This window comes from Marmota monax, unplaced genomic scaffold, assembly GCF_021218885.2.
Source record: "Marmota monax isolate L192 unplaced genomic scaffold, Marmota_monax_Labrador192_F-V1.1 WCK01_AAM20220418_F8-fsc00158, whole genome shotgun sequence".
Lineage (NCBI taxonomy): Eukaryota > Metazoa > Chordata > Mammalia > Rodentia > Sciuridae > Marmota > Marmota monax.
Genome location: NW_026694092.1, coordinates 256,635 through 281,419, shown reverse-complemented (window position 1 = coordinate 281,419; position 24,785 = coordinate 256,635). Strand labels below are relative to the sequence as shown.

The 24,785-nt window shown below is 36.4% G+C and overlaps 1 protein-coding gene across 1 annotated transcript; it reads right to left on the bottom strand.

Moving 5' to 3' along the window:
* Positions 1-12,138: 12,138 nt before the first annotated feature.
* On the bottom strand, positions 12,139-14,931 carry LOC124107135 (melanoma-associated antigen B16-like). The gene is made up of 2 exons (XM_046465053.1): positions 14,791-14,931; positions 12,139-13,260 (listed from the first exon to the last, which is right to left on the bottom strand). Exons 1-2 carry the CDS (start codon positions 14,929-14,931, stop codon positions 12,139-12,141), a joined length of 1,263 nt encoding a protein of 420 aa, XP_046321009.1.
* Positions 14,932-24,785: the final 9,854 nt, after the last annotated feature.

Sequence of the window (24,785 nt, the reverse complement as noted above, 5' to 3'; positions counted from 1 at the left end):
TTGAACTTTTCCAATAGCCCCATAGCCCCTTAGAGCCTATTGACCATAATTAATATTTGTGGCTAAGCCAGTATTTGGCAAAGAGAATTAAACACTACAAAAAAGTAGAATCCACAGTGAAGAAGACGAAATGTGTTGGGAAGGCAGTCAATGGAGTTTTCTCTAGGATTACTAGGTCAACAGACACTGCTAGTTATAATTGGAGTCTGATGTGACAATTGTTGAGAGTATGAAGTCTTAACAATGAAATATGAATGAGGAAGCTCTTATTACTGGTGGAAATACCAAGTTTTATTCAATTTCACTGATTTAAAGAAGAACATGTCACAGAATAGCAGGATTTGAATGTACTTTATTAGTTTTCTACTCCAGCATATTTTTATGTTTTTTAGCACATTTGTAGTTATATATAATACTGGGACATAATCACACATGAATGGAATATAAGTGGGTCCATTTCAGTCCTCACTACGTCCTGTTTTCCTCATTGCCCCTATTCTCCTTCTTGTGTTACATTGGTCTTTCTTCTATTTATTTGTTATTTTAAAAATTGGTGCTCTATAGGTATACATAAAGGTGAAATTCACTGTGGTATATTCATATATGTGTAAAGCATAATTTGGTCAATTTAAATCCACTGTTCCCCCCTTTTCCTGTCCCTTCTCCCTCCCCCTCAAACCCTTTCCTGTACTCCACTGATCTCCCCTCTATTTTTGTGGAATCCTTTTGCCCCCTTGTTTTGCTCTAGCTTTTGCATATGAGAGAAAACATCTTCTTTTACTTAGTATGATGTTCTCCAGTTCCATCCATTTACCAGAAAATGCTCTCATTTCATTCTTCTTTGTGGCTGAATGAAACTCCACTATGTATATACCACATTTCCTTTATCCATCATTTATGGATGGACACTAGGCATGGATCCACCATAGTTTGGCTATTGTGAATTGTGCTGTTCTGAATGTTGGTACTCATGTATCACTATAGTATGATGACTTTAATTCTTTAGGATAAATACCAAGGAGTGGGTATAGCTGGGTCACATGGCGGATCCATGCCTAGTCTTTTAAGGAACCCCCATACTGTTTTCCAGAGTGGTTGCACTAATTTGCAGTCCCACCAACAATGTGTATCTTTTCCGCTAAATCCTCATTGACATTTATTATTATTTGTATTCTTGATGATTCCAGTATATTTTTATTATAATTTTTTCTCATTTTAAAAATTTTATTCTGGCATACGCCTATAATCTCAGCAGCTCAGGAGGTTGAGGCAGGAGGATTGCAAGTTCAAAGCAAGCCTCAGCAATTTAGTGAGGCCCTGTCTAAAAATTAAAAAAAAAAAATAAAATAAAAAGGGTTGGGGATGTGGATCATCAGTTAAGCATCCCTGAATTCAATCCCCAGTACAAAAATAACTAATTTTATTCTGTATTTTGCAAGTCCAGCAGCAAATACTATCTTTGGGGGGAAAAGACCTATAGAATTAAAATACTTTGTAATTAGATTTGTATATGGAAAGGAATGATGATGTTCCCACATATATTTCACATTGTCACTTTAAAGAAACCTGACATATTTGATTTTTTAGTCTTGAATGATGCAATTGTTATTTATTTTGTTTATTTTTTCAAACTGCTTCATGAAGTTATGCATGATCTTTCACTTGAAAAGTTCATTTCAATTCCCATTTCTAATTTATCATGCCTATCAGAATAATTACCTTATATGCTATATCATGGGAAAAGTACTTCCCCCAAAACACCACTATCTGTGATGCTTGAATTTTTACTCTTTTTATGTGGTTCTTTGTTTGGAAACAAAGCCCCTTACCCTGGCATCCAAACCATCCACAATGTGACTTCAGTACTCTGTAGGCATGTCACTTTTCCTGTCTTTTTTTCCTTATGCATGGCCTAAATTGTATTTCTTTTTTTCTTATCCTGAACAACTCTGTACTCACCCATCTTCTTGTCTTATATCACTCTCAGAATACAAGTTTTCCTTTGCCTGAAACAACCCTTTTAAAATTTTAGCATTCTTTAAGGCCTGGGTCAAATGCAATGGTGTTTTGTTTGAAAATTTACATATTTTACTTAATAACACAGTGGTCTGTCTACTTGTCATCTTTTTTTACTGAATGATATACTTCTTTAAATCAGGGAATCCAGCCAGGCATAGTTGCCCACATCTTTAATCCCAGCAGCTCAGGAGGCTGAGGCAGGAGGATCATGAGTTCAAAGCCAGCCTCAGCAACTTAGCAATGCCCTAAGCAACTTAGTGAGACTCTGTATCTAAATAAAAAAGAAAAATGGCTGGGGATGTGGCTCATGGATTAAGTGCCCCTGTGTACAATCCCCAGTACAAAAAAATCAGGGAATCTGTCACTTTAGTACATTTTTACAGTGTATAATATTCTGTCTGACATTTGACTTTAGTGGGGTGTTTGAGACCATGAGATCAGAATTATTGTTAGATTATTTTGAACTGATGTTTTAACTCTTCTAGCTTATCCACATTTAGAGAAAGATCTTCTGATTCACATCAATGTACTGTTTATTGTGTCTACATCTGTGCACCATTGCTGATTAATGACATTTTAAAAAAATACAGTGATTAGTGCACCATATTTTAACAATTTTAATACAATTAATTTATATATTCTTGTAGTTTAAAATCTACATCACTGACATCAGTGACCCCAATCTAATCCCGATGCTTATGCTTTTTGACTCCATGTATGAAAGTTTCCCTACACACCTGTTTAAGAAGGTATTGCATTCTCATTGTACTCTCAAGCCCAATACACACAATGTTAAGCACCTAAGAAAGATTTAGATTTTTTTTTCCTAAGCCCAAATTCCCTATAATTATCTATATGTTGTTCTAAATGAAGATCTAGAAGAACAAAAAAAACACTTTTTTTTCACTTAATAATAATCAATACATGCAATGAAATGATACTCCTGAGTTTGGGGAAACAAAGAATTAATAGTAAATACTTTTGAAAGTTCCATCCTTTGAGGCTGCTTGAGATCCATATTATGTATGCAAAGATTGACACTATAAATAGAAACTTGTGATCTGATGCACTCAGTTTTCCTTTAAGGAAAGTTACACATCTAGATGGATTTTATTCAGATGAGGATATAGAAAGGGAAATAATGGAATTGCTCTTAATCTAAGTGTAATTACCAGTAAAGATTTTCACATATACTGGAACTGCTAAATATGTAGAAACATACTTTCCATTTCACAATTCACAGAAGAGAGTAAAAATAAAATTTCTCAGTCTAGTGGTAATATCTCAGTATAAATATATCCATGTTTAAAAGTGTTCTTCTTGGTGGGGAAATACCTTGTTAAGGTACGTTGACCTTTAACTCTTTTTCGAACAATTTGTTTCTTATTGATAGTTATGAAATATTTTTAGCACAAATTTAAAATCGTGTGCATAAAACTGTATCTTCTATTAATTTTCATAAAATTGTCAACCAGATTAATTGATCTTTCCAGGCTACTTTCTCAGGATACTATGGGTTGAAATAATCTTATTCTGTAAAAATAGTTATTTTACCACTTTAGTCAAATTAATGTGTATACCTTTCCTGAAGGCTGTTTTGTGCATTATTACTCATATTTTGGGGTGAGGGGAGAACAAATTTATACTTTGGTTATGAAGCTCATTGATATTTGTTCTGGTGATTTTTTTTTTTTTTTTTTTTTTTTGTAGCGGGGATTGAATCCAAGGGTGCTTAACCCCTGAGCCACATCCAGGCCCTTTTATTCTTTATTTTGAGACAGGGTCTCACTAAGTTGCTTAGGTCCTCGCTAAGTTGCTGAGGCTGGCTTTGAATTTGTGATTCTCCTGACTCAGCCTCTTGAGTTGCTGGGATTATAGGCATTGCCATAGTGCCTGGGTATTTTTTAAAAATTGATTCTTCTTAGTTATACCTGACATTTTGAAAAAATTATATAAGCATAGGCTATATCTTATTTTAATTAGGATCCCATTATTGTTGGTGGGCAAGATGGTGGGATTCACTTAGGTATTTTCATATGTGTACATAGGGAAATGATGTTAGATTCATTCTACTGTCTTTCCTATCCTCTCTTCTTCCTTTTGTTCCCCTTTGTCTAAGCTACCAAACTTCTCTTCTTCCCTTCTCTCCCCCTTTATTTTGGTTTCACTTCCATGTATCAACAAAAACATTTGACTTTTGGTTTTGGGGGGATTGCCTTATTTTACTTAGCATGATAGTCTCCAGATCCATCTATTTACCGCAAATGTCATAAAGCCATTCTTCTTTATGGCTGAATAATATTCCATTGTGTAAATTGTGCTGCTATAAACATTTATGTGACTGTGTCACTGTAGTATGCTGATTTTAACTTTGTTGGATATATGCCGAGGAGCAGGATAACTGGGTCAAATAAACTGGGTCCATTCCTAGTTTTTTGAGTAATCTCCGTACTGCTTTCCAGAGTGTTTGCACTGATTTACAGTAGTCTTGATAACTGTCATTCTGCCTGGAATGAGATGGAATCTCAGTGCACTTTTAATTTGCATTTCTCTAACTGCTAGAGATATTGAATATTTTTTTCATATATTTGTTGATCATTCGTGTTTCTTCTTTTGAGAAGGGTTTGTTCAGTTCTTTTGCCCATTTATTCATTGGGTTATTTGTTGTTTTGGTGTGAAGTTTTTTGCGTTCCTTATATATACTAGAAATTAACATTCCAACTGAAGTGCAGGTGGAAAAGATCTTCTCCCAATCTTTCGGCTCTCTCTTCTTACTCTTGATTGTTTCTTTTGCTGTGAGAAAATCTCTTTAGTTCAATGCCATTCCTTTTATTTTATTTCTTGTGTTTTAGGAGTCTTGTTCAGGATGTCAGTTCCTCTGCCAATATGTTGAAGTGTTGGGCCTACCCTTTCTTCTAGTATGTGCAGGGTTTCTGGTCTAATTCCTAGATCTTTAATCCATTCAGAGTTGATTTGGGGGCAAGGTGAGAGATAGGTACATATGGATTTCCAGTTTTCCCAACACCATTTGTTGAAAAGGCTATATTTCTCCAGTGTGTGTTTATGGCACTTTGTGTATTATGAGATAGCTGTGTTCATGTGGGTTTGTTTCTGTGTCTTCTATTCTTTTCCATTGGTCTTCATGTATTTTTTTGATGCCAATATTATGCTTTTTGTTACTATTGCACTATAGTATAATTTAAGGTCTGGTATTGTGATGCCTTCTGCTTCACTTTTCTTGCTGAGGATTGCTTTGGCTTTTCTGGGCCTCTAATTTTTCCAAATGAATTTCATAACTGCTTTTTATATTTCCATGAAGAATGCCATTGGACTATAATCACCCAGTTTTGTGAGGGCATGAATGATGTTTTATAAGTATTAATTACAAATGAGAAAAAAACACATTCTTGTCTCAAAGGAGGGTTTCGTTCACAACAAAGAAAGCAGTAAATTTCTGTTTTTTTTTTTTTAGCAAATAATAAGTCATACATTCTTGTACTGATTTTTTCCATTGTAATTAGAAGAGGTATTACATTTTTTGACAATTTTATAATTGCAAAAGAGGAACATAAGTGCCAATATTTTCCTTCCTTCTCTTGAATACTTTGCCTTTCCTCCATCTACCTCTCACTGAAATCAGTTTTATGATAAAACTTCATTCCTGCTTCTGCTTGGAGGTGGGGTCTGCATAAGGTTGCAGACCTCTGCAGTTGGGAAGTGTTACAGCTCTCAATGATCTGCCTTGCCCTCCTGTGTTGCAGCAGGCCCCAGCAGCTCACCTTCAATTTCTTCCTCTTTCTGGGCTCTTGTGAGTTCGAAGAATTAACTCTCCAGAACAGGATGAGTAAGTGTAACAGTAGGATTTATTAAAGTTTTGAAACAGGAATAGAACTTCTTGCACTGCCAGAGGGGACCTGGTAGCAGATTTTCTCCATCTGAGTGTGCTAGTCATATAAACCCCTAGGTTTATATGCACTTGGTTCACTGCTATGGTCTAAACTTATGCTAATTAGTGTTTGAAGTACTAACCCTATTGATCAATTTTTGAGTCCAGACTTTCATTCATATCTTCCCCACTAGCATTTTCTCATGGCAGGCAGGAAGCAGGTAGTTGAGGTCGTTGGACTGTGCTGCACTGCTGCATTGAGTAGACTTCTGCAGCAGGAATCTATACCGTGCCCAGGCCTCACCAACGTAGGATGGCAGGTTGGCGGGCCTTGGCTTGTCTTGGAACTGCCTCATGGCAGGTTCTACGTGGCTGTGGGCTGTTGCCACCAGAATTCTGACTCAACTGTGTTGCCTCTCAGCTGCCACTTCTCAGCAGGGACCTGTAGACCGGCTACATGGCTTGGTAGCCATGCCATCAGCACCACTTTATAAAATATTAAACATTCTTGGAGCAGATATATTCCATGTATTTGTCATAGAACTAATATTGCACATCACTTTCCATTGCTTATTGATACCTCCAGCCTATCTGAACTGTCATAACACTTGCCTAGCTCCACCCTCAATGGAAAGGGTCTGTTGTACACAGAGGATGAAATACCTATCTCCTGGAACACTGGCAAGGGACCATCAGAATAATCAAGACATGTTGCTTTCCAAGAAATCATGAATAATATTATTAAACAATACAGGACAGTCATATTTGGCCTGAAAGTAGGTAGAAGTCTTTTAAAGGATGATTTTTTGGGTAATGCTTCTGGGTTTTTTGTCCCGATAAACCAATCCACTCAGATGAACATACAACTTTCAGCTATTATTGGTAATTCAGAGATTATCCAAGTTTACTTATATGAGTTGTCCTAGATGTTTTACCCAGAAGACCTACCATCTGTCCTGGTCCTTTCGCCATCTACAGTGAACTCTGCATTCTAAGTTCTTACTAAGAACCTATTGTGGGGCTGGGGCTGTAGCTCAGTGGTAGAGTTACTAAAGATACTGTAAAGATACTGTGTGTTCATCTACAACTATATATATATATATATATATATATATATATATATATAAATCCTATTGTTGGGATCTCTAAACTTATGTTTTTTTAACATTTTTTTAGTTGTAGATGGACACAATAACTTTATTTTATTTATTTATTTATATGTGGTGCTGAGGATCAAACCCAGTGCCTCACACATATCAAACAAATGCACTACTACTGAACCAAAACCCCAGCCCTAAACTTAGTTTTATTTGTTATTATCTTTCTTACCTCTGCTTTCTTCTTGGATCCTCATCCTTCACTTAAGCTTATCTGGCCTTATACCCTATCACATGATAATTTTGACTGAATCTTTGCTTCTCAAATTAAGCATTTTGGTTTACAAAATAAAATATGTTTCAGATATTCAAATACACAAATTTATAAGAATATGTAACAGTAAATATTTGAGGGATAAAATTTTGGCAATCTTCATAAAACTTTACGATCTCTTCTCAATTGCCACTTTAACAAAATTTCTACCTTACTCTCAGAATAACAGACTAACTCAATAATTCATGGTCAAAATATTTTAGTTCCTAATTTTATGTTAATTGTCTTGAAATATTTATGTTTTAATTGCAAGAAATGTGCTAAAATTAATAGATTGTTATAGTTTACAAATAGATTTAACTAAAGTGCCAAATAATGAAGGATTTGGTTTGGTTCCACAACTAAAATTTAAAGCAAATAATATCTCAGTAAATTGAGTTAAGATGTATTTTATACATAAACACTGATAAAATGTATCAGTTAAATCTTTTTTAAGTGATCAAAAATAAGATAAATGAGGTTATAGTAATGGTGTTCTTATTATTGAAAGATATTCTTTCAGAATTGTCATTATTGAAAGAATTCTATGCTGTCATTGTAGTGTTTAATTATTTTGCCCTAAAAACCTATACCTTCTTATCATCATCGTTGTTCTTTACAAACACTAATAAATTTAAAAACTGTGAAAAAAAATATTTTAGTTCCATAAGTCATAGCCAGAAATGAGGAACAAATTATGTGTTCATTAGAAAGAGTTGGTTAAATTATGATACCTACATACTATGAGAGTTCTTACAAAAGTAAAGTTGATCTTTATGTATTTTCATGGAAAAATCCTTACAGCCATGTAAGTGACAAAGGTATATGGTAGAATAATATGTATATCACTATTCATTACATTTAAAAATCACAATATATTTTATTACATATCTCATATACCTATGTATGAAAAGGCTTTGAATTAACTTTAAAATAATATGCTAGTTTATTTGTCATCGTTATCTCTGAGGATGGGCCATAACTGTGAGGAAAATTCATAAAGGCAAAAATTGTGATTTATATGTATTAGAAATTTTGCACCAAAAACATATGTACTATTAGCTTTGTTGTTAAAATATTTAAGTAAGCCTAACAACAGAAACAATAACTGTGTATTTGGAAGATGAAGTTTTGGCTAGCTGATGCAACAAACAATACTTTAAATATGAATAAATTAAAATACAAAAGTTTATTTCTTATCTATATTATATGTGTAAATCTGATATGATTTTATAGTGGATTTTTGCTACCAGTTTACCCAGAGGTTCTGGTTGCTTCCATCTTATATTTCAACATCTCAACATGGGGTCTCCATGTTTGCTGCTGAATGGAAAACAAAACATATTGGTGGTATAATGACTCTCTCACTTGGCCTGAAGTGTCAAACATTGTTTCTGCTCCTATTTCAGTTTCAAGGGCTAATCACATGTTCCTTTCTAATTGTAATTGTACTGTCAATGTGGTCTTTCTATGAGTTCTGGAAGGAGAGGAGGAATGTAGATAAGTACCTGTAACATCTTTCATAAACTATTACACAATAGGTGCCCAATGGAGAGTGATGATTATGATTGTTAACAACTTTCTTCATTTCCTGGTGAAGCTCCTGAGGAAGCCAAATTTCCATTGCAATCATCTAATTAATATTTTTGACATCTTAGTATGTTACAGGTACTTTCTAGTATAGAATCACATCTTTTTTACAAAAAGACTGTGAATCTCTGCACTATGAGCTTGGCATAGCAAAATCACCAGCAGCACAGTCTTTTTCAATAATCTCAATAACCACAGTATACTGAGAACATTCTTATTATTTTTGGTGTATCAAAAAAACCTTAACTTAGGATTCTCTGCTATCTACCAGCTTACTGAAAATGCCTGAACATCTGCACAGGTTCAATTATGCACATTGAAAATCCAGATTTAAAAAATAACTGACAGATTAGTCAATTAATTAACATTATTCAAAGGTAATACATCTACCGAAGAGCCATATTCTACTTCGTAGGAGAAATTCATAGTCTAGTCATAGAAATTGAAACACTTATAGATATTTACTTACTCCTTTATAATTTTAAAAATATTTTTATTAATGTATTATAGCTATATATAATATTGGGGTTAACTTTTACATAATCATTCATGCATAAAATTTAATTTGCTCCACTTTAGTCCCCAGTACTTTCCCTTATCCTCCCCTCCTTCCTCCATTTAACTTCCTCTATACTACTGGTCTTTCTTCTATTTATCTAGCTTTGTTTTTAAATTAATGCTTTACAGATATACATAAAGGTAAAATTCACCATGGTGTACTGCATAGTCCTTTTAATGGCCTCCCCCAATATATAACAAATACGAGAGGTTTTGGCTTTTAAATACTAAGGTAAGCTCACTCATTGGTATGTGTATAGTAGCTGGCATCAAACAAGACATCCCTACTGCAAATACCACAGTGGTTTTCAAAAATCATGTGTCTTATGAGACATAGCCCCCAAACTATTAGATTCTTTGTCATATTAAATTATACTCATAAGTTTATTTGAAAATTATTTTGTGAATACATTGGGTACAACTAGTGGTGATACTCAGAACTAAATTTCACTGCAAAAATTACCTTTTGCATGGGGTGGGATATTGTTATGATAGGGGCTCCAAAGTGAAGGATAGGCCAGTCTGGGAGTTGATATACTCTAAATCAAGGGGAAGGCAGGTGATTCTGGGCTGCCTGTTCTGCCAGGGGCAGGGAGCAATATTCAAGAGAGGAAAAAGTAAACAGCTGGTCAGCAAGTTAGGCTCCAATTTGGATCACAGGGTACACAGAAAAAAAAATAACTAGAGTTGTGTAAAAATGTCAGCCCCTGGGCAAAGTCAGATTTCAAGGAATCCTGATGCTAAGGGCAGCAGGACTGTGGGTAAATGAAGATTTCAGACAATCCTCATATTGTATTTAATTATCATTTTCACTTTTTTTTATACTTGATTTAAATCCTTTAGGTTAAAGGTGCTTTTTTTATCCCAAAATATATTGTGGAGTAGCAAAAAAGACAAATCAATCAATAAACAGAAGACTGACCTCAGGTGGAGGAAACAGAGGCTCCTCTAGAATTCAGACTACAATTAACTCTTAGTCATTTCACATACCAGACCTATGAACTCAGGCACACTAGTAAGTTCTATTAGTCTTAGGATACTCATCTGAAGATAGAGTCTAATAAACCCTATCATATAAGACTGTTGAAAGAGTGTCAATTATAAAAAAGCATCAGTATAAATGTATTAAAAGCAGAGTGCTTGGCATACCTTAGATCTTTAATGAATGGCAGTTATTATTACAATGATTTTGACCACTGACCTACCAGCCTCACTTACGTGATTTTTAGTATATCTTAGAGAACATAAAATGCTATAGGAAAAAAAAATGTCAGATCACACAAAATAATGCCAAAAACAAAATAAACCTAAGCAAAATTTTCCCCTTGGAGGTTGTTCTTTAATAATGGAAGTAGAATTTCTTTTCCAATGATGCAACCTAAATTGTCTAGATTTTTTTGACAAGAAATAGTTCCTCACCTACAAACTACCCCTATCTTTGCTAATTTTCTATAAATAATATAACCGCTTCTTACAGTATATAACTCAAATTATACTGAAGATAACCTATTTACAACATCCCTTTAAAAGGAGAAGTTTCTGGCTTTGTGAGCCCGATGCAATGAATGTCAACCTAGTGGCTTCTGGGAATCTCATCTCAAAGTATTACTGAAAAACTCCTTGAAGACTATGTATAGCATAAAAGACTTATTATGTGAACTATATGCAATGTCACAGGAATAAGATCAGAACACATTTCATCCCTTCCCTGGGTAGAGATTTGTCTCCTGTTGAATGAAGATCCCAAGAAACTGGCAGGAGGAGTTTTCCACTATAAAACTTTGGGTCTCAAACTCTTGACACACATCCCATGGAGATCTAACCCCAAATCACTACACCTTAAATATTCCCACCCCTAAAATTAACTTAAAATTTACACTCCTTGAAGGAATTACTGCTTTCCACTTTGTCATTTACTACCCTCAAGGCATTTCCATTTAGTAGACTCAAGGATTCCTTCATTTGCTAAATCCTTCATTTATCCTTTATATACAACAAGATATCCCACCACCATCATAACAGAATTACTACTAAGATAAAGGAAAATTATGAGGGCAGGTCATATGCATTGTTTATCTTAGAATTCCAGTATTAAAATAGTTGTTATAAAAGAGCAAATGTTCAGATAAGGTGTAGGAAATTAAAGCGACAGTGAGAACAGGAATAACTGCTGAAAATTTATTTGTAAGAATTGAATGTAAGTTAAGCAAATCCATATATCTATACATAGAACTTCATTAAAAAATCTAAAAGATAAAAGAACAAAATAACTGTCAATGTTACATTATTCTCAGTTTCTAGACCACATCTTTTTTACAGTTGTGCAAAGACATGCATGAAATATTGTTCCAGACTGCAATACAGGTAGATGGTTTCCAAGTATGTTTTACAAGGTATCAAAAGACACAGTACTCAACCACATAAACTGCATTAAATATGTGACCAATGTCATTTGCAACTTAAGAGATTTCAAAGTGAAGCATTATCAAACAACATTTGAATGATAAAAACATCAAAAAATAAAAGAACGAATTATCAATTTATGCACACAAAATAGGAACACAGGGATGATATATTCTTTTCCCTTCAAGCCTACGTTTTCCCTGGAGCCATACACTCTTTCAGCACTAAACACTGGCCTTGAACACTACATGAAGGAGCTATTTCTGACTTCACTAGATGCTGGAGGAGCTGCCACCCATGGCACTGGAACTGGCAGTGGCCAAGGAACTAGAGGCAGACTGAATTGAAATTCTGGCCAGTGCTCTCTCCTCTTCTTCTAGCAGAGCTTCCTCATACTGAGCTGAGAAATCACGTGGGTCGGTTCCATGAACCTTGGCCAAAAACTCGAGGACTTTCATCTTGCTGGTTTCGGCATGGGCTCTTGGGCCCCACTGGAACTCATACTGCACTGGATCACTGTTGGCCACCTGGTGGTACTCCAGGTACTTTTCACTCACAAAATCGTGGGCGATGAGCTGCCTGGCATCCCCGAAGATGAAGTGCTTCTGATCACGATGGATCCCCATCATTTTCAGCACATCCCAGATCTCCTCTTCAGTGGCACGGTTACCCTTCATGAAGATCACACTCAGCATGAGTATCAGGAGCCCGGTCTTGGGTATATTCTCTTCATCACTCAGCATCCCATTGTAGGTGAGGCCCAGCTTGATGGAGAGGCCATAGCATTGGTTGATGGGATCCATTTCCTTCACATCAAGGCCAAAGACCATCTCCAGGCGCTCAGAGGCCCGCAGGAAGATCTCACAGAAGCGGACCTCATCATCTTCCATGATGAACTTCAACATATCTGCCTTTCGGACTGGCTCTTTCATTTGATACTTGAGCAGCAGGAAATTCACCAAGAAAGCCACTTTCTCATCCAGAGCACTTTTGGGCACATGCTCGGGGTCTGCCGCCATCGCTGAGGTGTTTGGAACACTCTCCTCTTCTTTGCTACCAGAGCCTTCACTGGACTGGATCAAAGAGGGGGCCATAACGGCAACAGGAGAGGAGCAGGAATTCTGAAGATCCTCAGGAGTGCTGGGTGTGCTGGGTGTTAGAGCACCAGGAGCCTCACTCAGGTTGCCAGGCATCAGAAGCTGGGAGGAGGAGGTAGAGGGCGCCTCCACAGCCCCTGACACCTGTGCAACCTCTGGGCCCTGGATCTCACTGCGGATCTGAAGGTCTTCACCATGGGTGCCTTCTTGACTCTTCTGATGCCCAGGCATGACAATTCCTGTGATTGGCAGTAGGCAGAAGTTCAGAAGGATGAGTGTGCAATGGAGAATCACAGCCTAAGGGATAGAGAAAGGTATCAGTGTCAGCTGATAAACTGGACTGAACTGGCTCTGATGGAATGGAATGAGAGTGGATTTTCCTATGAATGGTGCTGTGAAGACCCACAAGCCTGTCATGGTATCTGGGTCCATCAAGAACCTGAAGGTGGAAGTGGGACTCCTCCTCGGGGGAAAGCTAGAGAATCCTCAGGGTTCTGTTAGATAGTTACAGTTAAGCTCTATAGAACCCATTCTGTTCTAAACATAGTGCCACCCGTTAATGGCCACAGGGCCATAATTTTTTATTTTATTTTATTGGTACCTTTTAGTTACACAGGACAGTAAAATCCATAAATTTGAAATGCTATAAGGCTCGTGCCACTTCCTCTCTGATAGTCTGAGCCTGCCCTTCTAAGACCAAAGTCATAACTCTTAAGTCAATTGAAGAGGAGTGGAGGTATGTCCCCAAGAACCCCCAAATGAATGTTCCCATAGCTGACAGCAGGGGCTAAATTCTGTGGACAGGTGTGGGTGGTCTCCTGAGTTCTCAGATGCCTTTCTTTGAATCCAAGCATGTCCTCAGGTACCATCTATTTTTACTAGATGTTACTCATCACATTGAAGCCTCTAATTCTCCTCCAGGAGGAGGTAAGGTATCACCTTTGTCTAAAAGTGTTGTTCTTAGGCTGGCATTGTGTCTTAGCGGTAGAGCACTGGCCTAGCATGTGTGAGGCCTTGGGTTCAATCCTCAGTACCACATACAAATAAATAAATAAAATAAAGATTGTGGGTCTAACTACAGCTAAAAAATAAATATTAAAAAAAATAAATAAATAAAAATGTTGTTCTTGGATCCGGTCACCGACAAGAACAGGGCTGGGCTCTTCATGAGTCCTACTCTTCACTCAAGATATCCTTGTCTTGGCTACCTCATCCCCAACCACTGCACTACTAATTACTTCCCAATGGTGTCCCCTCCCCCACAGTGACGGCTCATCTACAGGTCACACTGGAGATGGAAGTAATATATACGAATATACCCAGTATCTTCACCTGGACTCCCTTGAGGCACAAGAGCCCTTTTTCGGCTGAGGTGACACTGCCTATGTCATACTAATACCCCACCATCCTCATACTCTGGAGGCGAAGTCACTTGGCCCCACTTCTACTTTGTTCCCCCGCTGCTGCCCCCACTTCCGTCCACCCCTCCAGCTTCCTGTCACCCCCCCTTACCATATCCTTCCCTCACACCACTGCCCCCCTCCCCCCGCTTCCCAAGCCTGATGTATTGTGGGTCCACCATTGTTCTGCCGCAGGTCAACCCCCTCAGTACACACTCATGGGGTCTTAAGTAATTGCATGCCTGGAGATACATCCCCCTACCAAACTAGGCCTTCGCCTCAGACCACCCAGGAGGAAGCATGGCATAGGTTCAACTGACTGCCCTGACCACGGCCTCCCCCCACTGAATGCTGGAGCTGGACTCCGATCCCTCGGCATCTCTCTGTTTTGTACCACGGGGTCCCTTCGGCCATTATTTAGTCTTACCTTCACACCCAGCAGCACCTGGGACCACCTCTCTTTCCCCCTTCTGACTGGAAGCCACTGGTCACTGGACTCACCACCTGAGGTGTTCCTCAGAGCACGCGGCTCAGGGAAGAGGAAGCAAGCTGATGTCACATCCGGCATTCTCTACACACCACCCCCTCATGCTTGGGGTCTCCCATGGCCCACAGCAGGGGTGAGGCTCTGAGCAAGCGCATGGCATCCTTCTTGGGGTTTGCGGTTGCTTCTTGCTGTGGCTGACTCTGCCAGGTCCTGGGAGTTCTGTCTCTGCTGAGGTGAGCTGTGTCCTTCATGCCAAGGTCCTCATCCTTCAGAATCCTGTGGCCTTTCGTGTGTCAACAGGCTAAGAGGAGGTACTGTCAAGGCTTTATGATACTGTTTTTTTCAGCTCCGTTATTTTTTAGTCGTCATTGATAGGGACTTCAATTTGATTCCGGGCTTCCTAGAAATGCCACCTCCACCTCCTGTGAATCTTGACTAATTTATTTATTTTAGCCCTTGTAGACCTTGTATTAAGGATCTGTCCCAGCCTTGATGTGTGATCGGGAAATAGTAGCACCAGGAAGGGAGGAACCAGGACAGGTGATGCAGTTTCACAGAAAAAACAAACAAACAAACACAATAGCATATTCATAAGAAAAATAAATTGAATTAGATAAATGACAAATGAAGAAGGATAATATATGTTGAAAATGTGAGAATCTCTATATATTATGTTATATAATCACAATAGATCACACCTCTGAAAATCCTAAATGGTTTTCTCTTATAATTTGAAAGTAAATTTATTTTTCTTTTTCATAGTATTAGCGATTGAACCCATGGGTTTTTTGTTTTGTTTTGTTTTTGTTTTTGTTACCTCTGAGCCAAATCTCCAGCTCTCTCTCCCTTCCTTCCTTCCTTCCTTCCTTTCTTATCTCTCTTTTGTTTTGTTTTCTTTTCTTTCGTTCATCTGAAGTCTCCTTTCCAGCCCTTCGTGTATTTTTTATTTTGACACATTGTCTTGCTCTGTTGCCAAAGCTGTCCTCAAACTTGTGATCTTCCTGTTGGGGATTGAACCCAGGGTAAAATTTTAACACTAGATATTGCATAAGAGGAAAGCTCTGGCTGGGCATTGTGGCACATGCCTGCATTGCCAGTGGCTGGGGAGGCTGAGGCAGGAGGCTGGTAAATTGAAAGCCAGCTTCTACAACTTAGCGAGACTGTGAGCAATTTAGCCAGACCCTCTCTCAAAATAAAAAGGACTGGACATGTTAATTGTATTCTTGATAATTGCCATTCTGACTGGAGTGAAAGGAAATCTCAGTGTAGTTTTAATTTGCATTTCTCTAGTTAGTAGAGATGTTGAACATTTTTTCATATATATTTTGACCATTCATATTTTTTCTTCTGTGAAGTGTCTTTAAGTTCCTTTGCCCATTTATTGATTGGGTTGTTTGTTATTTTGGTGTTAAGTTTTTTGATTTATTTATATATCCTGGAGATTAATGCCCTATCTGAGATAGGGGTGGCGAAGATATTCTCCCACACTGTAGGATTTCTCTTCAGATTGTTGATTGTTTCCTTTGCTGTGAAGAATCTTTTTAATTTGATACAATCCCATTTATTGATTCTTGATTTTATTTCTTGTACTTTAGGAGTCGTGTTGAGGGTCAGTTCCTAAGCTGACATGGTGAAGATTTGAGCCTATTTTTTCTTCTATTAGGCACAGGGTCTTTGTTCTAGCACCCAAATCTTTGATCCACTTTGAGTTGTTTGTGCAGGTTGAGAGATAGGGGCTTAATTACATGAGGAATTCCAGTTTTCCCAGCAACGTTTGTTAAAGAGGCTATTTTTTTCTCCAATATATGTTTTTTGGCGCCTTTGTCTTGTATGAGATAACTGTATTTAGGTGCATTTTTCTCTGTGCCTTCTATTCTGTACCACTGGTCATCATGTTGATTTTTGTGCCAGTATCATGCTGTTTCTGTTACTATGGCTCTGTTGTATAATTTAAGTTCTGGTATTATGATGCCTCCTGCTTCAATTTTCTGGCTTAGGATTTTTTTTTTTTTTTTGGCTATTCTGGGCCTCTTATTTTTCCAAATGAATTTCATGACTGCTTTTTTATTTCTATGAAGAATGTCATTGGAATTTAAACAAGAATTTTATTAAATATGTATAGCACTGTTGGTAGTATTACCATTTTGATAATACTAATTTTGCCTATCTAAGCACATGGGAGATCTTTCCATCTTCTTAGGTCTGCTTCATTTTCTTTCTTTAGTGTTCTATAGTTTTCATTGAGTAGAGTTCTTTCACTTCTTTTTGTTAGGTTGATTCCCAAATATTTTATTTTTTTGAGACTATTTTGAATGTTATAGTTTTCCAAATTTCTCTTTCAGTTGATTCATTATTGTTGTATAGAACCACAATTGATTTATGGGTGTTATTTTTATATCCTGGTACTTTTCTGAATTATTTATAAGTTCTAGAATTTTTCTGTTGGCTTTTTGGGTCTTCTAAATATAGAATCATGTCATGAGCAAAGAGAGACATTTTGAACTCTTTTTTCCTATTTGTATCCCTTTACTTTGTTTCTTTTGTCTAATTGCTCTGGCTAGAATTTCAAGGAATAGAAGTGGGGAAAGAGGGTATCCTTGTCTTTTTCCAGTTTTAAGAGGAAATGCTTTCAATTTTTCTCCATTTAAAATGATGTTGGCCTTGGGTTTAGCATATATAGCTTTTACAATATTGAAGTATCTTCCTACTATCCCTAGTTTTTGTAGTGTTTTGAATATGAATGGAGCTCTATTTTATCTAATGCTTTTTCTGCATCTATTGAGATAATCATGTGATTCTTGTCTTTAAATTTATTGATGTGTTGAATTAAATTATTGATTTCTATATGTTGAACCAACCTTGCATCCCTGGGATGAACCCCACTTGACCATTGTGCAGTAACTTTTTAATGTATTTAAATGTGATTTGCCAGCATTTTATTGAAAACTTTTCATATATGTTCATTGGAGGTTTGATATTTTCTTTCATTGATGTGTCTTGACTGGTTTTCAGATCAGGCTGATGCTAGCTTCATAGAATGAGTTTGGAAGGGTTCCACTGTTTTCTATTTCTTGGACTAATTTGAGGAGGATCGGTGTTGTAGAACTCGACTGAGAATCAGTCTAGTGTTGGGCTTTTCTTGATTGGTAGGCTTTATATTTTTATTTTTTGGATATGGGAGATTGAACTTAAGGGCACTTGGCCACTGAGCCACATTGCCAGCCCTACTTTGTATTTTATTTAGAGACAGGGTGTCACTGAGTTGCTTAGCACCTCACTTTTGCTGAGGCTGACTTTGAACTCAAAACCTCCTGCTTCAGCCTTCCCAGGTGCTGGGATTACAGGCATGTGTCACTGTGCCTGGCTGATTGGTAGGCTACTTAATTGCTTGAAATTGATCTGTTGTGTATGTCCTCCTGATTCAGTTTGGACAGGTCGTATATCTCTAGAAATTTGTCAATGTCTTCAAAATTTTCTATTTTATTAGAGTATGAATTTTCAAAATAGTTTCTGATTATGTTCTATATTTCAGTAGTGTTTGTCCTGATATTTCCTTTTTCAACATGAACTTTAGTAATTTGAGTTTTCTCTTTTTCTTCATTACCTTCACTAAGGGTTTATCAATTCTATTTTTCAAGGAATCAACTTTTGTTTTGTTAATTTTTTGAATTTTTTTGTTTCAATTTCATTAATTTCAGCTCTAATTTTAATTATTTCCTCTCTTCTGCTTTTGGTGTTCATTTGTTCTTCATTTTGTAGGGCTTTGAGATGTAATGTTAGGTTATTTATTTGGTGACTTTCTGTTCTTTTAGCAAATAAGCTTAGTGCAATGAACTTTGCTCTTAAACCTGTCTTTATATTGTCCCAGAAATTTTGATATGTTGTGTCGCTATTCTCATTTACTTCTAAGTATTTTTTTTATTTCATTCCTGATTTCTTCTACTATCCACTGGTCATTCATTAGCATATTATTGAGTCTCCAGGTGTTAGAGTAGCTTCTACTTTTTATTTTATCATTGATTTCTAATTTTATTCCATCATGATATGATAGAATGCAGGGTAGTATCTCTCTTTTTTTTTTTAAATTTGCTTAGAGTTGCTTTGTGGCCTAAGATACAGTCTGTTTTAGAGAATGATCATGTGCTATTAAGAAGAAAGTGTATTCGTTCATTAATTGATGAAATATTTTCTACATATATCTGTTAAGCCCAAATTATTAATATGACTTCTTCATTTATTTTTCATTTGGAGGATCTGTTCAGGTATGAGAGAGGAGTGTTAAAGTCACCCAGTATTATTGTCTTATGGTCTATTTGATTATTAAGTTTGAGAAGTTTTTGCTTGATATATGTAGATACTTCATAGTTTCAGGCATAAATATTTATGATTATTATGTCTTGCTGATAAATTATTCTCTTAAGCCATATAAAATGTTTTTCTTTATCCCTTTTGATTAACTTTGACTTGAAGTTCACTTTATTCGATATGAGATAGAAACCCCTGCTTGGTCATGAGATCTGTGTGACTGATAGGTTTTTTTCCCTCATTTTACCTTCAGTCTATAGATGTCTTTGCCTATGAGGTGAGTCTCTTGGAGACAGCATATTTTTGGGTCTTGATTTTTAAATCTAATCTGCTTTCTGTGTCTTTTGATTGATGAGGCATTTGATTTCTATATGTTGAACCAACCTTGCATTTACATTTAGGGCATTTACATTAGGGCATTTACATTTGATGTTCTTATTGAGAAATGATTTTTATTCCCTGTCATTTTGAGTTTGTTTCTCCTTTGGTTGACTATTATTCTAGTGTAGTTCCTCCCTTTGCTGGGTTCAGCTTTATTTTTCATTCTTTTTCATGTAATATTTTATTGAGTATGTTTTGTAGTGTAGACTTTCTAGTTGTGAATTCTTCAATTTCTGTTTATCATGGAAGATTTTTATTTCATCTTCAAATCCAAAGCTTAATTTTCCTGGGTACAGTGTTCTTGCCTGACATCCATTTTCTTTCAGAGCTTGGTATATATTATTCTAAGACCTCCTAGCTTTGAGGGTCTGGGTTGAGAAATCAGCTGAATTTCACATTGCTTTCCCTCTAATTGTGACCTTTTGTTTTTCTCTGACAGTCTTTAAAATTCTATCCTTATTCTGTATGTTAGGCATTTTCATAATTGCCTTGGTGTGTGTTTGTTGTCATTTCGTATATTTGGGTTCCCGTATGCCTCCTGTATTTTATTTTCTATTTCATCTTTAAGGTTTGGGAAATTTTTTAATATTAATTTATTGAAAAGATTGTGCATTCTTTTTTTTTAATCTCCAAGCCTTTATTTATTCTGATAAATCTTAAATTTGGTCTTTTCATGTTATCCCATATTATTCTAAGTTCTAATCATAGTCTCTTCACATTTTGTTTCCATGATCAACTTTATTTTCAAGATTATATATTTTTTCTTTCTTGCCTGAAACTCTTGTCTTCTACGTGGTGTAGTCTCTTGGTGATTCTCTCTATTGAATTTTTGATTTGATCTATTGATTCCTTTATTTCGAGGGAGGATTTCTGCTTAATTTTTTGTTCAGAATATCTGTCTCTACATTGAAGTTATCTTTTACTTCCTGTGTTTTTCTTTCTGATTTCACTCCTTACATCATCCTTTACCTCTCAGATAAGTTTACTCAGATAAGTTTACCCATGAACATTCTAAATTCTTCTTTGATATTTCTTCCACTATGGCTTTGTTGGATTCTGTTATTGGTGTATCTTGGTTTGTTCCCTTGCTTTTTCATGTTGTTTGTGGATGTACACATCTATCAGTATAACTCTGAGGTAGTAGAGTTCATGCCCTGTGGACTTATAGTGTCCCTGATGGTTTCCAATATTTCACTATGAAGGGAATACAAATACTAACAACAACCAATGCAAACAATATATAGCATTAACCCAAATAGTTCTAGCTATGATATCTACAATATCAATTGTAACAATACATAGAAATTATATGATCAGTTATTGCCCACACTAATAATGGTAAGTTTGCAAAAGGGTTTACAATTTTGAATGATGGACGTGGAGAGAAAAGAAGTGATGTAGGATGTGATGATTATGAGGGAGGAAGAGAGAAGACAGACTAAATAGTGGAAGGAAGAGTGAAAGAGAGAACAATAGAGATTGGCTGTTAGAAAAAAAGGGAGAAAGAGAATCAAGGGAAACTGATAAGTGAGAGAAAAATATATATAAAGTAAAATTTTTAAAAATTAAAATAAAAATATTTCAAAACAAAACCAAAATATACTAATCAAACATCTTAGTTAGTCCTTAGCATACTGATCCATGAAAAATTCTTGAAATAAGAAGAAACCAAATATGAATATTTGTCCATGTCCATGAACCATTCAGGTTAAAATTAAACAAAGAAAAAATATAAAATTTAAAATTAAAATTAAAAAAAAAAGATCTTGAGGAAACGTTAAAGAATTGTTTCCATTGAAGTTCAGATGATTCTCAACTTCCTTTATCAGCTGTATTAGGTGATGTGTCCTGGAGTGTGATGCCTACTCCCACCCTCAGGATTGGGTTGCTGTGGTATAAGAGGAAGTCGTATCGGTGGAACTCCTGGTTTAAGTCTAAACTCCTGGTTTAAGTTTAGGGAGTCTCTAGTTTTTTGTTGTTGTTGTTGTTGAATGGTGATTAGTGTGAATATTTTAAATCAGTGCACCTCCAAGTTTTAGAAGTTGATGGCCCTCACTGGAGTCCTGGGCCCTAGGGAATCTCCCCTGGGTTCCATGTTAAGGAGGAGCCAGTTCTTAGTCCTCTCCATCACCTGCAGACTCCACATTTCCTTGTCTCTTGATTTCAGTCTCCAAACTCAAATCTCTCCTGTCCTTGCCCTTTTAAATTCCTGGCCAGGTGCATCTGTCCCAGCTGGTTTTGTAAGTAGCCAGATTGAGGGGGAGAAGGGAAGCTGAGTGGGATTTCACAATCAGTATTCCTGTGTAAACCCCTCTCCATGCTTTATTTTCTCCTGGTCACTTAGTTACACCCTCTGGAATGTATAATGGGTTTGTTTGGCCTGTATTTCAGGCCAAACTCAGGTTTGCCAGGAATTGGCTCCCTCAGTTGCTGGCCCCCTTGTCCCATTGCAGAATGGTTCTTTCCTCTATCCTCTGCAGGCAGCTGAGAGAGAGAGAGAGATGTAGTTTCTTTCCTGCTCAAGGATATTGTGCAGCACACTTTTCAGTTTAGTTGGACAGTGTCTTTGATCTTTGATCTCTCTATACCCAGATATGCCTCAGGCCTCCTAAAAATATGCTCCTTTAATTCCCTTATCCTTCCACTTTGCTTGTGGAGGGAGTGCTCTTGCTGGTGCCTCCAGTCATTGCAGTGGCAGTGATGCTGGGCATTTATTTCTTATGATATCCAACCTCCTGAGTCCCAATCTGCTTTGAATGTCCAGTATTAAATCCCAGTAAAGCTGCCCCTTGTTTTTACCTACCTTACTGAGAAGCTCCCTATGTTCTTTCTTGGTTTCATGCTATGTAATGGCCAGGAAAGCAACTTTCTCTATTCCACCATCTTGAAAAACTCCCCATAAAGTCATTCTTCTTTATGATTGAGTAATATTCCATTGTGTATATATACCACATTTTCTTTATTGATTCACCTGTCGAAGGGTACCTGGGTTGGTTCCAGAGCTTAGCTATGTGAATTAAGCTGCTATAAACATTGATGTGGTTGTGTCCCTATAGTATGCTGATTTTAAACCCTTTAGGTATAAACCAAGGAATAGTATAGCTGGGTCAAATGATGGTTCCATTCCCAATTTTCTGAGGATCCTTCATACTGCTTTTCAAAGAGGTTGCACCTATTTGAAGTCCTACCAGCAATGTACGAGTGTACCTTTTTCCCCACATCCTCACCAACATTTATTGTTTATTGTATTCTTGATAATTGCCATTCTGACTAGAGTGAAATGGAATCTCAGTGTGGTTTTAATTTGAATTTTTCTAATTGCTAGAGAAGCTGAATGTTTTTTCATATATGTGTTGACCATTTGTACTTCTTTTGTGAAGTGCTTGTTAGTTCCTTTGCCCATTTATTGATTGGGTTATTTTTTATTTTGGTGTTAAGCTTTTGATTTCTTTATATATCCTGGAGATTAATGCCCTATCTGAGGTGCAGGTGGCAAAGATTTTCTCCCATACTGTAGGCTCTCTCTTCACGTTCTTGATTGTTTCCTTTGCTGTGAAGCAGCTTTTTAGTTTGATACAATCCCATTTATTGATTCTTGATTTTACTTGTTGCACTTTAGGAGTCATGTTGAGGAAGTTGTTTCCTAAGCCAACATGGTGAAGATTTTGGACTGCTTTTTCTTCTATTAGTCACAAGGTCTTTGCTGTAGTGCCTAAGTCTTTGATTCACTTTGAGTTGAGTTTTGTGCAGGACGAGAGATAAGGGTTCAATTTCATTCTACTTGGAGATTTTGTAACATTTGTTGTAGTCAGCTTTTGTTCCTGTGTCACAAAAATACCTGAGGTAAGTTTTAAAATGTGAATGGTTTATTTTAGCTCATGTTTTCAGAAATTTCAGCCCATGTTCACTTTGCTCTGTTGTTTTGGGCCTGTAGTGAAACTGTAAATAAGTGTATGGTAGAGGAAACCTGTTTACCTCATGGTTCCTTGGAAGAAAAATAAGAGGTGGTGGTGGGGGACAGGGACAGGCAAGAACTATGTTCCCAATCCTTCGAGGGCACGCCCTCATTAACCTAACTTTCTTCTACCAGGTTACATGTCTTAAAGATTTATTCCCTCCCTATAGTGCCATAGGTTCGTGATTAAGTCTTTAACACATGGGCCTTTGGGAACACTTCCAAAACACAGCATTTGTGTATCATTCTATTTGGTGATCTTCAAAGCTTAATATTTATTACTATTAATCTTTCTCCTCTATGGGTTTCTAAATAGTAATTCTGACAGCCTCATTTTTTCTTAATTTATTATTTGAAATTTTACCAGTTCTTCTATATGAAGAAATCTTTCCTTGTCCATTATATGTTTATTCTGATGTAATGTCATTATATACTTCTAGTGTTCTCCTATAATACTTAATACTGTCCTTCACCTACATTTTATACCATATTATTTAACTAATATCATTTTTGCCTGTTACTTTCTTTTTAATTGACAATATATAAAGCTATCTGTTAGATATACCTTTCCTAAGATTTGGCTTTTTCAAGTTGATTTTTCTGTCTTCTAACTCATCAATTTTGCATTTATCTTATTTCATACTTTTCACAAATTGGCTTAATGTGCCATTCTTTATCTAGATTTTTTTATATGTTTGGATATTTCAAATATGTTATTGTTTATAAATCTGTTTAAGTGTATTAATGTGTCTCTGGTATCACTTGGTCTTTTTCCTACAACAGTTGTTTGGTACATATGACTTTAGCTCTTAGAATATTTACAGTATATGTAAATGCTACTAAGAGTATCAGATTATCTTTAAAAAGCTGTGAAGAGAAGATAGATTTTTATTTAGAAAAAGTTTTGAAGTACAGTACTTCGTTTTTTAAAAAACATTACAAATACTTTTTGCTACTAGTGACAGAGTTGAGTTTTCTTCAGGAATTTAAGGAGGATTTGACATATTTAACTTTAAAAATTAGTCAATGTAATTGGCTAACTGTCATGGATTATTCAGTGATTCTAACTGTACAATTTAGAGGGCATTTAGTACAGCAAATTGATTAGATAAGTGATACAGAATCTAAAGAGGGGAGAGTCAGGAGTCCCAGTACTTAACAACTTGTGGAAGTCAAGAGATCAGACAAAGGAGATGATGTTACTGGAGCCTAAAAGCCAGGGTCAAAAGACCTGGAACATTGTGGTCTGATCTAATAGGTGCTGGAGTTTGAAAAGATAGAGCATTTGAAGCAG

Excerpts from the sequence above, each read along its gene's own strand:
- LOC124107135 (XM_046465053.1), bottom strand. The coding sequence starts at position 14,931 with ATGCCGGATGTGACATCAGCTTGCTTCCTCTTCCCTGAGCCGCGTGCT. Across the intron at positions 13,261-14,790 it reads AGGTGCTGCTGGGTGTGAAG|GCTGTGATTCTCCATTGCAC; the intron begins GTAAGACTAAAT and ends TCTATCCCTTAG.